Source organism: Miniopterus natalensis, chromosome 2 (assembly GCF_054644295.1).
Source record: "Miniopterus natalensis isolate mMinNat1 chromosome 2, mMinNat1.hap1, whole genome shotgun sequence".
Taxonomy (NCBI): Eukaryota; Metazoa; Chordata; class Mammalia; order Chiroptera; family Miniopteridae; genus Miniopterus; species Miniopterus natalensis.
In genome coordinates, this window is record NC_142082.1 from 166,642,786 (window position 1) to 166,659,135 (window position 16,350).

A 16,350-nucleotide genomic window follows, 5' to 3' on the forward strand; every position below is an offset into this window, starting at 1 on the left:
AGAAGGGAGATAAAGTAATTTGATACAAAGAAACTTATGAAATGTGTAACATTAACATCAAAATCAATAGGTATTGAAAACAAAAATTACTACAAAAATGTTCATATAAAATCATGGATGAGCCCGGCCGGGTGTGGCTCAGCGGTTGAGCATTGACCTGGGATCCAGGTGAACGGGGTTTGATTCCCGGTCAGGGCACATGCCCGGGTTGCGGACTCGATCAATGACTCTCTCATCATTGATGTTTCCATCTCTCTCTCTCCCTCTCCTTTCCTTTCTCTGAAATCAATAAAGATATTTTTTTTTTTAAAAAAAATCATAAATGACAACTGCTTAATTGGTTGAGAAACAAATTTCTTTTTAGCAAGGTAATCTCTAACTTCATAAAGTTAAACAACTATGCTCTTTTATATTGCCATTATCTTAGAGAAACAGAGATAGAATCATCAGACATAGTGTAATAGTTGATCACTAAGGTACAATAATTCATAAATTATGAATTTAATTCATAATCAAAGCACAACTCATAAGAATTATTATATGTTCTAATGACATGGAGCAGGGATAATTTCTCCCTTGCCACATAAAAACTAAAAAATGTTACATCATTTGTGCACACAACATCTAGACCGCAAGTCACCATATTCCTAGGTATAATAAGACGTATGTTTCTATCATCCTGTTCATCTTCCTATGAAAGAACTGGTGTTTGCTTCAGGGCCAGTCCTGTCATGGCACTCACAAATTATGTGATATTAGGTGAATAACTTCTCGCCTGTAAAATGCTGGCAGTGCATCTGTGGTTCTAAGAATTAACAAGATCAGGTTTGCAAAGGTTTCACACCTGTAGTATTATACATCTAATAGAACCATAGGACATTTTTTCTACTTAGGCTGACTGGTTTCTCCCTAACTGTTCTTAAGTAGGTTGACCCTCCTCTTCTCTCCCATATGACAAAACAAGGTGATTGCTGGTTAACTGGTGAGCGTGTAAGGTTTAGAAACCTGCAATGGGTGGACCATACCATGAATACTAGTTTCTCTACAGTTCAAGGCATCTAATTTAAAATTTTTTTCAGTGTCCAAAATCTTTATAATAACAAGGCAAGATCTGGGGTTAGTTTTTGTAGGTGTGGTTGGCCTGTCGGCTTCTGGTGCGGTGGAACTTGTGGCCTTTGGAGGGCAGATAGGGTTCAGTCCCTTGACATCTCTGAATTAATCAGGAAACTTTTTGAATTGAGGTGAAATTCACATAATATAAATTAACCATTTATTTATTTATTTATTTTTAGATATGTTTTTATTGCCCAGCCCACGTGGATCAGCGGTTGAGCATCGACCTATGATCCAGGAGATCCTGGTTGGGGCACATGCCCGGGTTGCGGGTTCAATCCACAGCAAGGTGAGCGCAGGAAGCAGCTGATCAATGACTCTCATCATTGATGTTTGTATCTCTCTCTCCCCCTCCCCTCCTCTCCCTGAAATCAATAAAATATATATTTTAAAAATAAATAAAATAAAAATTTTTTATTGATTTTTTAGAGAAAGAGAAACATTGATTGGTTGCCTCCCACATGTACCCCAAACAAGGACCAAACTAGCAACCCTTTTATGCACAGGATGACACTCAACCAATTGAGCTATACCGGCCAAGGCTAAATTAATCATTTTAAAGCGTCCAATTCAGTGACCTTTAGAATATACATTGCTGTGTAGCTACCACCTCTATTTACTTCCCAAACTTTATCACCCCCAAAGAAAACCTTTATCCATTAACCTATTCCCCCCCTTCCCCCCCCCCCCCCCCCCCCCAGTCCCTAAGCAACCACCAATCTGCTTTCTGCCTTTCTGGATTTAGCTATTCTGGATATTTCATATAAATGGAATCATATACTCTGTGGCCCTTTGTCGCAATCAAGATTTTTAAGATTCTCTGTATGGGGCATAAATTACTAAATACAGAGCATGTCCCAGATAACTGTCTCAATAGAGAAAACTTTTATTTTACTTCTTGTATGCTGTAGGCTTTCCTCCTTTAAGGAACCTGGGGAGGAAGGTAAAAAGTTACCAGGATATTGCCTGGCCGGCGTGGCTCAGCAGTTGAGCATCCACCTAGGATCCAGGAGATCGCGGTTTGATTCCCAGTCACGGCACATGCCCAGGTTGCCGGCACGATTCCCAGGGGGTGTGAAGGAGGCAGCCGATCAATGACAGCTCTCTCATCGTTGATGTTTCTATCTCTCTCTCCCTTTCCCTTCCTTTCCCTGAGGTCAATAAAGATATATTAAAAAAAAAAATTATTTGGCTACTCATCTGTCCAGCATCTTATTAACCTAAACACTGTGATCGTTGTTTGGAAATCTGTCATATGGAAATAATAAAAGCATTTCTTTCACAGCTAATGTGTTCACAGATTTGAAAGAAGTTTCATTAAAGCACCATTGCTCTCTGAAAAAAACCAAAAAAACAAAACAAAAGTATTGTTAGGTGTATAGTAACAACATGTTACTATACAAAACAATGAGATTAAACCAGGCACAAGAGAAAATGATACAATTAAGAAACTCGGTAAACAGCAAACTTTTTTTTATAAGTAGAAAGACTACACTCTAAAATGATAAAAAGTGTAGTATAGTAAATACATAAACCAACAACATAGCTGTTTATCATTATCAAGAGAACCAAGGAGGAAGAATTTGCCAAGATGATGCCAGGACTTGCTACAGCAGGGGGTGATCTGCTAGGGACTATTAGACAGAAATATAGTGTGAGAACCTCAAAACTACTCACATTTTATTACTAATAAGAAAACGTGTTGGTGATTATCATTTATGGTTTTGAAATGTCTGGTCTCCTAAGTATATCAGCTATTATAAGACAATGCTTTATAAAAACAGTTGTTCTTTATACAATATCTTCCATACACTAGGTGACATGTTGAATCACTTGTTTGCATTACTTTTAACAGTCCTGCAAGATAGTTGTCTCAACTCTCTGAGTCTCAGTGCCTGAAAATTAGGATAATAATCCCCGTCTGTTGGACTTAAATAATACATGCAACATGCTTAGCACAGAACCTGGCATAAAGTAAGTGCACAGTAAAGGTGAGCTGTTATTAACATTATTTGTTCACATTTTACACATAGGAAAAATATACCATTGGGTATTAGGCAAAACACTCAAAGACTTGGTGGTGATAGAATTCAAATCTTAATGTGCTTGATTACAAAACCGAACTTTTCCCATACTATATCTTGTATGTGCATGATCAATGAAGCTTCTTTAGTTAATTTTCTCATCAAAAATAACCTCTTTCTTTAGCCCTTTACCCAGCCCTAAGCTTTTGATGAATTCTTGCTTACTTGCTCTCTTAACCTCAATAAGTCCTAGGCAGCTGCACAGCAGAAGTTGAGTAATTCCTGTATACGCTTAAAGGCCTGTTCCTCAGCTTCTTCATACCCCAGAGAAATAAAGTAATGTGGCTGGCAGTAAACTGAGAAAAACAAAAATCAGGAAAAGCAGAAGTTGAAGCACTCCATAAATCAGACTTTCACCCACACAGATCCTTTTTTTGGGCTCTTTCAAAAACAACTAAGTATCATATTGAACAATCTACCTGGTAACCAAAAATAGTGGCCTGGGGAGTCAATGTCTGAGCATCTTGGCTTTCAGACACAGGAATGTACCCCATGGAGGAGTCCCAGGGGGGCCTTCTGGACTCACATTCTGGCCATAATGAAACCTCACCTTGTGTTTCTCGTGGTGAAGGTTAGCAGTGGTGAAGTCCAGATGTCCAAGACTTACCTCAGCCACCAGAGGCACAATTTCCAAGTCAGGTTGTTTTTGTTAAAAATAAACTCAACAGGTTGTCCTGGGGTTTTTCAAAAGAAGTTGGTAAGGGGAGAGGGTAGTTAGTGAGAAAAATAACTTTTAAAAATAGCTGAATGAAACCCCACAAAATTGTGGGTTTTTAAAAATCTCACTAACTTCAAATCCCCAGGAATGTAAAATGCTATTGTAATTATAAAAGATGTATTTCTCCTTCCTTTAAAAGAAAAGTAGGGGTGGAGTGGGTCAATGAGAGGGAAACAGGGGACATCTCGTAATACTTTCAACAAAAGATATATTTTTTAAAAAAGCAAAAAATAGAAGAAGAAAAGTGAACAGGGAATGCAGCATTTGGAGAAATAAAAGTTATCTTCTTATGCTGGACAAATCATACTTCTTTAATAACTTTTTTTAAAAAAGACATTATGCAAGCTATTTACCCTTGATTTTGTTAGAAAGTTTTGCTTAAGAAGCTTATATAAAATATGAATGGCATCTCAATTTTATCTATCATTATTGTTTTGGTATGCGCCATCACTCCAACCAGACTATGCTACATGGTTGCTAAAACATAAAAAACACATCCTGACAGTCTTGCCCTCACTCCTGTTGTTCCTGTCTCCTGCAGAAAGGATGAAAAATGTTATCAAACATATTCCACATATTCCAGATACCACGCTTTCACATTCACACACAGTAGCTGAGCAGATCCTCAGAATGACTGTATGAGGAAAGAACTCTTTCCCAGTGTCACGCGTTTTGTAAGTGAAAGGGCCCAAGAATTCTCTGCTCTGTACTCTTTATTAAAATTGTATCCATCCACCCAGGTCTCGATCAAGCGGTTATTCTCTTCTTCCTTTGAACTCATGACACTGAGTGGTGACACATGTCCTGTTATTGGGATTATACGAGAGGGCAGGAGATGGGTGTTTTCGATGCTTTAGCAAGGACTGGTGCTTTCTATAAAGAATTACAGAATCATTGTTTCCCAATTTTTTCCTGGTTAAACTGTAAAATGAGATGCTTGTGTATCTGAGGATATAATCCCAAACAACCCATGTTAGGCTGAAATTGCCCTGTTTTATCTTCAACATTTACATGTGCTACATTAGCAACCACACTTGTGGGCCTGCCAGATGTGAGTTTACTCTACATACAGGCGAGAAGTAAAATCGCTGAGATCTTCCAGGTCATGAGGCCTTTTATTTTTTTACATGAGGGTGGGAGAGGATAACGGGGAAAAGTAATAAGTGTAAAGAAAACCGATGTGCCTATTTTATTCTACTCTAAATATTTTTTAAATAGAAAATACTGGTTTCTCCTAATCTTTGGACAACTCTTATGTTGTAGGATAGCATGACATGTTTATCCTGGTTTTGACTCACTTCTGGATATATTGCCATGCACTTTGCTTTAGGTCTGTCTCCAGACATGCATATTCTGTTCAGAGAATAGGGCCAATAAACACTATGTTCCTTCAACTTTGAGGTGCTATGACTGTCATTTTCAGATTTGTCTTTTATTAACATTTATTTTGTATTGTTATTTAAGTATTGTTTATTTTTATTTATTTACTTATTTATTTATTTTTAAAATACGTTATTGATTTTAGAGAGAGGAAGGGAAAGGGAGAGATAGAAACATCAATGATGATGTTTCTATCAAGCCCCCAACCAGGGCATGTACCCTGACCGGGAATCGAACCCTGATCGCCTGGATCCTAGGTCGATGCTCAACTGCTGAGACAGGCAAGTCCATATTTCAATTAGATTTAGAGTTAATTACTTGCTGGATCAACTGTCTACATTTTTTATGTGGGAGAAAAGTTACATCATGTGTAAGCCATTTATTGAGTTTGCCTAACAAATGCAGCCAGTGTTTTGAAAGGATTGCTCTGGTTGCTATGTGGAGAATAGACTAAAACCAAAGGGCAGAAGCAGGAAGACCAGTTGGGAGGCTAAATGCAATATTTCAGGTTGCCTGGACCTAGACGTGGTGAAAAGTGGTCCAGTTACTGGATTTACTTTGTAAGCAGAGTTAACAGGATTTACCTAATGGATTGGGCATGGGATTTAAAAGAAAGAGCAATCAAGCAAGACTGCCAGCCCTGGCTGGGTAGCTCAGCTGGTTAGAGTGTTGTTCTGATATGCCAAGACTGCAGGTTTGATCCCTGGTCAGGGCACATACAAGAATCAACCAATGAATGCATACGTAAGTGGAACAACAAATCCATGTATGTTTCTCTCTGTCTCCCTTCCTCTCTCTCTAAAAATCCAACAACTAAAATTTTAAAGTTAAGAGAAAGGGCTGCCAGGTTGGCCTGAGCAATGGGAAGAATGACACTGCCATTGAGGTAGTGAGGACGGCAATTGGAGCAGGTTTTATGTTGGGAGAGAGAACAGGTGCTCAGTTTTAGGCATGTTTAAAATGCCCAGCATACAAATAGAGATGCTGAGGGGCAAGTTGGGTATGCATTCAAGGGAGAGGTCCAAACTAGAACTATAGATTTAGGAATCATCCATGTATTGATAATATTTAATGCCTTGAGTTAGGCAGAGGGCAGAGACCTGCTGCTTTGCTTACAATTGTATCCCCAGCACCTGACACCGTTTCTCTCATGTAGTACGTATTAAGTTTCTACTGAATGAATAAATAGAACACATATGGACTGAAGTAGGAGGGCAAAGCAAAATCTGTAACAGACCACTTTGATTGAGGGAGAACTTAAAGCCTCTTATTTGAAAAGCCCAACCTATTTTCCAAGTTCAACATAGTCATTTAGATGCCAAATCTGCCTTATGATATAAAAATCTTTTGTTGTTTGGGATGCTGCTCCTTCTGACTTCAAACTAATATGTGGCTTTTGTGGAAAGATTGCTTATGCAAAAATTACTCGTTGGTGTAATCACCTAGTCTTCTGGCAATTCAAGTAATGTAATTAGGAAAAAAGTTAGTGGTTTGGGAGGCAGAATTTCTATGTCCTAAGTCCAACATAACTGAACGAGTTTACTTAGTCACAAAGCAGGAACTGTTAGTGGTAGTCTCTATTAAGATTCACAGACACTGTAACTAAATGAGGAAATAGATGCTTTCAGCTCACAGAACACAAGATGCTATTTAAATGAACATTACTATGATTATGCTTTTATTTATTTATTTATTTTTTAAATATATCTTTACTGATTTCAGAGAGAGGAAAGGAGAAGGAGAGAGAGATAGGAACATCAATGATGAGAGAGAGTCACCAATCAGCTGCCTCCTGCACGCCCCCGACTGGGGATTGAGCCCGCAACCCGGGCATGTGCCCTGACTGGGAATCGAACCCCAATTGTCTGGATCCTAGGTCGATGCTCAACTGCTGAGCCACACCCAGCTGGGCTGATTATGCTTTTAAATTAAAGATTTATTCATTTCCATAATAACAATTTACAAAGTGTCTACTGCTACTGTCTCCTGATCTTTGTTACCTGTGGAGCATGGATTGGATTTTTAGAGAGGCAGACCAAAAGGAACCTATACATTAAGCAGAATGGCCCTCAATCATTTTACCCATGTGACTCTGCCTATGACAACTCCGCCCATCTTCACTGGACCCAAACAGGAAAAAGACCTTTGGGGTACCTGGTGGTGATGATGCTGGGGGAGGAGGAGCCCAAAAGGGTAAGTTCAAATTTGAATGTATAGGGCCAATGCATTGTCAGTCTGTGAAGCAACTGTGCTTGAGGCAAGCTTTCCTTGGCCTAAGACTTTTGGGGAGCTAAGAAAGACACCCTGGAATCCACTACTATGGACAGGTAAAAGGACAGTCTTCTGGTGGGTGGCTGCACTAGCTTTTCTACCAGTGCAAATCTGAGTAATGAAACTGATACCTATCACTTTCTCTCCTATCACTATCTGATTTCCAAGATCTCCTTGGTCAACATGCAGATTTATTTCTCTGGATCTGTCTCATCTTCTGTTCAGATCTTACATGCTGTCTGCCTAATTCTCTCTCTCTTCCCTGTTCAAAAGAGCTTTTATGACCAGGTATTGACCTGTTCTGAGACTTGTACTGCAGTTAGAGCTAGTTTGTGGTAATTATATCAATACAGCAGATGTGTACAAGCTCGAATCATGAAAAGGAAATGGCAATACTGTACTAAAACCAGTAGTGGTAATTGTAACTATAATTTTGTAAATATTAAACTATAAAAACTACTTAAAGATAAACTTTCCTAGGGAGATTCTACTGAATAATTTAGTTACATAGTGAGGAAATTATTTTTTTAAATGCCAATATTCAAAGTTAATTGTTTGAAAGTCACTATGATTGTATCTATTATAAGGAGAAAAATTCAGTCAAGCAAATTATTTAATGTTATAGGTCCAATTATTAGGCAGTTAATGGTGTTTTTACTATTTACCTAGTCTTTCAATCTCTTTAGACCTGGCTGAACATTCTTAAATGTGTATTTTTCTAAGATTTTTCACAATGTCTTCACATGCAGTTTATGTCAGTTATCACAGAAGTTATTCTATTCCTACTTTTATGATTACTACAAATGTATGAGAATGATACCTAATCCATATACTTTATCTCAATTTACCTCTTTTACAAAGAATTTACACAACAGAATTAAAATTTTTAATGGCAGAGTAAGTGTTCTTCAGAAAAATTTCTTGAGAACAAAAATGTTGAATGTCTGCTGAGCTTCAAATGAAATTTTGAAAACTAATCTGAGGTATAAGTCAGAGGTAAAGGGATCGGTGGAGAGGTACTTGTGTATAGTGAAATGCAAAACTGTGGTAAAATCAGTTGTTGAAATTCAGAGAAAGACAAATTAAAAAGGAGGAAAGATGCAACTCAACAAGAGGAAAAAGGAAATATGTAATTATGATTAAGGAAAATGATATCTGCAGAGCCCACAGTGATGGCACAGGGCAGGAGAGGAGGACTTTGTCACAATTATTTTTAACCCATTTGTCTCTGGTTTGCATTGCTGGGGATGCAGCCAGTGTTCTGCCTCAGGGAGCACAGCTGTTCCAACAGCTGTCAACCTGTAGGCCTAAAAAACTGCCTCTGCAAAGTCTTTTGTGCCCAGAAGAGAAACCAAGAGAAGAACAGGGCGCTGGAAACAGGCTCCTAGCTATAATAGAAGGGAAGTGATGGATCAAGAAAGTTAATTAACAGGTCTTGGTCATGCAAGTCACTTCACTGTGATAGGTAACCTCTGCCAGAAAGAGTGAAAAGCTGTTGCATTTTCCTGTGGAGTGGGAAGTAAAAGTCCATCTGAATTCCTTCACCTATGTCATGTCCTTTTCTATAACTTTCAGAACACTTTGTGCCCTCCTGGTTACAGGTCGCGGCCAGACTGCCATCAGTGCATGACACAGTTACCATACCTCCTTCCTCTTGCCCCACCCTGGTGTTTCCCATCCATACAGCCCAGGAGCGTAGGTTAAATGTAAAAGGAATGTATTGGTACTAGGTGATGCTTAATCTATTTAAAAACCGATTGGGCTGCAAAGAGGAGAATTTTTCTTTCTCTTCAGTATTTATTAAGCATTTGTTATGTATTCAACTTATATATGCTATGGATTATTATATGCTAAGTATGTAAAAATAGTAATAGTAATGATGGTAGAGCTATGGTGATTACCATAATAAATTACTTTCACATTCGATGTCCCCCCCCCTCTCTTTCTCCACCCCCCCTGAGTATTTAACTTTTAAATTCAGGGCCCATCACATGTATCACATTATTAAAATAACTATTCTCAACATATGTCCACACAAGGACTGGTATACGAATGTTCTCAAAACCTTTAGCCCCAAAGTGGAAACCATCGACAGGTCCACCAGCAGGTGAATGAATCAACCAAATGTGCTATATCCATGCAATGGAATACTACTGTGCAGTGAACAGGAACTAACTACTGAGAGATGCAACATCATGAGTAAATCTCAAAGTCATTAAGCTAAGTGAAAGAAGTCAGACAAAGGAAGAGATAACATGATTTATATGAAATTCTGGAAAATGGAAAGTAATTTATAGTTGCAGAATGCAGATTGGTGGTTGCCTGGAGGAAAGGGGAAGAACTGGCTGAAAAAGTGGATGAGGAAATTTGGGGGAAGGGTGCCCTGGCAATGTTCTGTATCTTGATTGTGGTAGCAGTTTGGGGTATTTATATCTGCCAGTATTCATAGAATTGTACATTTTAAATGTGTGAAATATGTAAATTATACTTTAATGTAAAAAAAAAAAAAAAAAACTGAAAAAAAGTTTCAATTCTCTTGCCAGCAAACCGTATTCAAATCCCTGTTTTTTACAAATTCTTTGCACTTCTGCCCAACGCCATTAGGTGGCAGCACCACTTCCACAAACTGGATAAATACATTTCTGGAAAAGACAAGGGACAAAAACCAGTGACACTATTAGTGCTTTGGGGTCAACCACCTTGTATGGCTTGTGTTATGTTCACAACTGCAAAGAAACTTGAGTTAGCAGAGAGTATTTCTACAAATTCAATTCAATGTAGTGCTATGATATGCAAGACACTGTCTTAAATTTTAAAATTCTTAAATATTTTAAATTTTATGATTTTCTACTTTTTTTGATAGTATTCCAGTTGACAACAGTCAAGTATTGCTCTTATACTTTTAACTAGATAGAGATTGCTCAGTGTCTAATTGGGGAGACAGATCCAGCAATCAATTGATAACAAAGGAGGAATGCTTTGATAGGGATAAGCTGAAGAACATGGGAAACTGCAGAAGGGTTTGTGTTGTTATTCGATTTTTGCCTAGTAATTTTGGGAGAGTGGTGGTGAGAAAGGCCTTACTAGAACAGTTGAAACTGTGCTTTGAAGGATGTGTAGGTTTTGCCCAATGGAAAGAGGTAGGGCAGATCTTAGTCAGAGGAAGTGACAGCAAGATGTCCAGAAAGAAAGGTGAAAGGAGACCAGTGCCAGGGGCCCTACTGCACCAGGGGGCCTGAAGTGGTGGGGAAAGGGGAAAAGTATAAGAACAGAGGCTAGAAATGTAAGTTGATGTCCAATGTAAAAACTGGCCTAAATACCACATTCAAGAGTTTGGAATTTATCCTGTAAGCCAAAAAGAATCCTTAGAGGTTTTTCAACTAGGTTTCCATGAGATTACTGTGGTGCCAGATGGAAAATGTTATTTCAGAGGGACTTAGAGGCAGAGAGACCAGTTAAGAGGCCAGGACAACAGATAAAGTGAAAAGAAGATGAGGCTTGGACTGACACAGAGAACAGAGAGACTACAGCAGTTACAAATTCAAGAAATATCTGGAGCCCAGCCAGTGTGGCTCAGTGGTTGGGTATCCACCTGTGAACCATGGCACATGAGCCGGTTGCGGGCTGGGTCCCCAGTAGGGGGTGAGCAAGAGACAGCCAGTAGATGATGTTTCCCTTTCACTGATGTTTGTATCTCTCTATCCTTCTCCCTTCCTCTCTCTCTAAAAATCAATTTTTAAAAATATATCAAAAAAAAAGAGAAAGAACTGGAGGTTTGACTCAATACATTTAGATCATTAAATATGAGAGAAGCGGGAGCAGAACCAAAGGTGATGGCTAGTTTTAGCCTAGTTGCTGGAGATGGAAAAGTGAGAGGTGAAGCGGGACAGTCAGGACAAAGGGCAGGTTAGGAACATTGTTTGACCACAATGAGTCTGAAGTACAGATTGGGTGGGTATTTAGGTAGAGATTGCAAGGGAAACCTGAAAATTCAATTATGGGAAAATTTAATTGTGGGACTGAGGAGCACGTTTGTCATTCCATCAGCATCTACAAGACGCTGTAGGAGGACACTGTCCTGTGAGCTCCTGTGGCTTTGGGGTTCTTGCTGTCTCTCAGCTGGTCTTACATATAAGCATGAAAACTGTTTATAATGGATTCCAAGCTCAGTAGGTCTCAGGCTTGCAGCAGATGAAACAAGAACATCTTCTCTGGTTTGGCCCAAGTAATTGTAGATTTAAAAACAGCTGAGGAAAACCATGAGCGACCGGAGATCGAGCTGTACTCCAGCATTTTCCTCTCTCCTCTCACCCACAGCCTCCTGATGAAGCAGAGGAAGTTTCTTTACCATTTTAAAAACGTCCGCTGGGCTAAGGGTCGCCATGAGACCTACTTGTGCTATGTGGTGAAGCGGCGAGACAGTGCTACCTCCTTTTCATTGGACTTCGGTTACCTTCGAAACAAGGTATCAATTAATATTTTGCTTCCCAGGCAATTAAAAGCTAAATTGTGGGCACTTTTAGAGCCACCTATCTGCTGATGCTACTACTTTCAGTCTGTTTTGCGTTTGGCCCCATTAGATTCCTCAAATCTTTTTTTCCCCTTTTTTACATGTCCATGCAACCATGATAGATATGCCCCAAAAGATGTCATATAATGTCCTCTCCATCATGTCAGGCACACTAACGCCACACCGTGCTTCAATGCCAAGAATACCTGCCCCCAAGCCTTCCTCCCCTTCTCCCAGCATCCAAATTGCCTTTGAGATGAAGGAAGAAATCAAAGATAAGAGCCTTTTGATTTGGGGGGAAATAATCAGTGCATTCAAGCTAAATTTTATATGTGAAAAACAAGTTGTGTCTTTAGAATTTTTGAAAATTAAGGGAGGAAAATTTAGGAAAAATAAATGATGACCAACTCTGTTTTCCAAATGATTTGTTTCCTCCAGCTCACAATCAGCATGGCACACCCCAGAAAACTCAGGGAAGCCTCAATTGGTTGATTAATTAAATCAGTCTCTCAGCAACTAGAAGATTAGAGAATTATATTTCCAGGAAACTTCACCAAAATCCAAATGGGTTTACATAATCATCTGTCAATGAATACTTCCTCCCTCATAACAGGAGGTGACATCTGGTCTTGGTGGATGCCCGGGGAAGAACCCGTGGGTGGAACGACAGCGTCCGGCTCATTGCTTAGCGCTTATTTTACTGTTCACTTCTCTTTGCCTCCTTGGTACTGTGTCATGATCTCACTGCCATAGTTTTACGTTGCAGCCTCTTCCCATTCTAACTATAGAAGGCTTTGTAGTCACCAACTCTTTACTCCCCTCTCACACCGGCCCGGCCTATTTAACTGATAAGATTCTAATCTTAAGAACTGGGTTTTGTCTAAGTCCCAGGATGGGGGGATGAAACCAAGGCCATCACATGCTATGTCTCAGCGCCGCAGATAGGACCGCAGTCGGGGACGGTGCAACGAGCAAACGCGTGACTTCACTGCTCCACGGCGCCCGCCTGGCGGCCTCCCCGCGCCCCATCTTACCTCCCCGCGCCCCATCTTACCTCCCCGCGCCCCATCTTACCTCCCCGCGCCCCATCTTACCTCCCCGCGCCCATCTTACCTCCCCGCGCCCCATCTTACCTCCCCGCGCCCATCTTACCTCCCCGCGCCCCATCTTACCTCCCCGCGCCCCATCTTACCTCCCCGCGCCCCATCTTACCTCCCCAGCCCTCCCAGCCACAAAGCTCCTCCTGGCGGCCCTGTGCATTTCCACAATACTACATCACTAGGCACTCACAAGCCATTCTCCTCCCCTCGAAGGCACAAAAGCAGAACTGCACGAACACAAATTAAACCCGTGCTGAGGCGGCGGGGTGCTGCTCCGCCCAGCTCCAGTCTTCTGGCCCTCCCCAGGCCGCGGCGCACCCACGGCCGGTCCCCACTCCGCAGGACCAAGGGTGCAAAGGGTTTGGGCTCCCCACCCTGCTTTCCGGGCAGTTGTTTAACCTTCCAGTAACCCAAGGACAACACTGTAAACGCCCCAAAAAGACCCCTGCGGGGGGAGAGGAACGGGCGCCTGCCCCGCTCGGCCGCGCGGTCGGGCCCTCAGCCCAGCGCTCTGCTCCCGCAGTCGGGCTGCCACGTGGAGCTGCTCTTCCTGCGCTACATCTCCGACTGGGACCTGGACCCCGGCCGCTGCTACCGGGTCACCTGGTTCACCTCGTGGAGTCCCTGCTACGACTGCGCCCGGCACGTGGCCGACTTCCTGAGAGGGAACCCCAACCTCAGCCTGAGGATCTTCACCGCGCGCCTCTACTTCTGCGAGGACCGCAAGGCCGAGCCCGAGGGGCTGCGCAGGCTGCACCGGGCCGGGGTCCAAATCGCCATCATGACCTTCAAAGGTAGGGGGGACCCTTCTGCCCCTGCTCAGGGCTGCGGCCGTCATTCGGGATTACGGCTCAGGCTGAGAAGAGTCAGGGGGCAGTTCGGGGGGGATAGTGTACCAGGGTTCTAGTTCACCTCTGGAGCCCCAAATTAACTAGACTTGGAGGGAGAGAATTAATGGCTTGGAAACAGGGCTTTGGGGGACATGAGAATTGAAAGGGGGCCAGGGATTTCTTTCTTTCCCCTTGATTTGGGATCTGAGCTATAGCCAGCCCCTCCCCCCTTCCTTTTTAAGATTATTTTTATTGCTGGAATACTTTTGTGGAAAACCGAGAAAGAACTTTCAGAGCCTGGGAAGGGCTGCATGAAAACTCAGTTCGCCTGTCCAGACAGCTTCGACGCATCCTTTTGGTAAGGGGCCCCTTCGCTCCTGGTTTTCTTTCTCCCACGGTCATGTCTTCCTGGAGCTACTTACATTTCCTCTTCTTATATTTCTTACATTTCCACATGTGGGTATGTACACGTCATTTGTGTTCGTACATTTATCACTCTCTCATTTTTCCTCTGATGAGAGCCTCACTTTCTTTTTGTTGTTGTTCCCGTGTCACCTACGATGGAGCCTGGCCTTCTGCTGTTTGACAATTCAGAGCCCTCCACTAGGACTCCTTCTCCTTCCCTTCTCTTTCCTCACTCACATGGCTTTGCTCCCTGAGACTCTCCTCGGGATTCAAACCCCCCCCACCCCATAAAGTTCCTTCCTCTCCTCTTCCCTCTCAACTGACCTTCTTCCAAAATGTTACAGTCACCCACTCAGCTTATGTCTCTCTCTCTCTCCAGCCCCTGTATGAGGTCGATGACTTGCGAGATGCGTTTCGTACTTTGGGACTTTGATACCAACCTCCAAGAATGTCACATACCATGAAACATCTCTGAAGAGAGTGGGTAAAAGAACGATCCTTCGAGAATTCTGTTTTTCTTCAACTCTTAATTTTTGTAGAGTTTAGAGAAATAATGTTCATGCATATGACTTTTAAAAATATATGTCTTGAAAATAGAGAAGGAGGACAGGCCCAAAAGAAAGCAATGCCGCGTGCAGTGCAGTTTTCAATGCAACAGCGTCCCCTCCTGGGAAATGGCAGAGCTGCAGAGTCTGGGAGTGGCTAAAGTGTCCATGTCCTTCTATGATATGTTAGGCAGGGAGAAAGCAGAAGATAAACCCTTAAAAGCGTGGTAAGAGGAGAGAATGTGTTCATAATCCGTATCCTTTTTGTATTTGATTCATTCTGAGTTTTCGGTGATATCGGTGATAGGTTTTTCCACTCTTTTCCTTTGGGGTTCACTTTCAAGTGCACAAACTCCCCTCAGGCCATGAGCTACAGAACCTCCTGATGAGAAACTCCGGGCGACTGTAACTCCAAGTCATCTCTTCAACGCATTAATATCCAGGCCTGCGCTGTATGTTTTAATTATGTTTGTACGTAAGAGGACTTTTTTCCTTGGTATAGAATATGCAGAATATTTTATAATAAAGGACCTTAAAATGAGTATGAGGACTGTGAAAATGATACCCAAAAGGAATTGATGCTTCCAGCAACAAATCTGGAAACACACAACCTTTTAAAGTAGTCCATAGTCTAAGAACCACAACCAAAACTTCACACATGATAATTAGTGAATGCTCAGAAGGGAGTGGCTTGACTATTGAGAAGAGAAAAATCTACTTTCTGCTATGGGTCTTTGAACCTCATCAATGTCAACCTGGTCATGGTTTTCTACCTTTTGTATGTACATGATGCTTCTCTCGAAGAAATGTTCACTATATGAAAGACTGTAACAGAAGAGAATAATATTTGGGAGGGCGGGGAATACTGAATACACAATTGTGTTGTATTTTTCTTATTGTACCTAAGTTTGTGAAAGTTAAATATTAAAAATCCTTATTTCATGTATCCATTCATATTTTATATTATGCTATATGGTGTCTAATATTTTTGTTATTAAAATTTTTTTCAGATATATTGAAATGGATTCCTTAATGTCTCATAAATTTATACCTTTAGAAATGTTTCTAATAAAGCACATAATTGTAATATAGTCTAGCATGTCACAATATTCCTCTATCAAACTGTTCTCTTGATTTTTAGTAAATTTTTTCCATAGCAAATTTGATTCTGGCTCATTTAAATCAGCTGAATAAATGATAAATCATTTTAGAAGTTTAGGAGACAAAATGCTGAATAAAATAATTCTAAAAATGACTTATAAAGTTAAATTTAAAAGTCAGTGTGATGAAATAGACTTGAGAGTCCAGAAATTAGCCCACTCATCTATGTTTAGCTGATTGAAGAATGAATTTGGGTCTCTATCACATACTATATACAAAAATTAACTCAAAAG

The 16,350-nt window shown here is 41.0% G+C and overlaps 1 protein-coding gene across 3 annotated transcripts; it reads left to right on the plus strand.

The window, feature by feature from the left end:
• The first annotated feature begins 7,504 nt into the window (after positions 1-7,504).
• On the plus strand, positions 7,505-14,844 carry AICDA (activation induced cytidine deaminase). 3 transcript variants are annotated; one of them, XM_087813960.1, is made up of 5 exons: positions 7,505-7,622; positions 11,884-12,031; positions 13,700-13,970; positions 14,249-14,364; positions 14,791-14,844. In XM_087813960.1, exons 1-5 carry the CDS (start codon positions 7,615-7,617, stop codon positions 14,842-14,844), a joined length of 597 nt encoding a protein of 198 aa, XP_087670086.1. In that variant the 5' UTR covers positions 7,505-7,614. The 3 variants fall into 3 exon arrangements, with proteins under 3 accessions (XP_087670086.1, XP_087670087.1, XP_087670088.1); XM_087813961.1 differs by lacking the exon at positions 7,505-7,622 and adding an exon at positions 11,720-11,739; XM_087813962.1 differs by lacking the exon at positions 7,505-7,622 and having other exon boundaries at positions 11,888-12,031; positions 13,700-13,968; positions 14,277-14,364.
• The last annotated feature ends 1,506 nt before the right edge of the window (positions 14,845-16,350 follow it).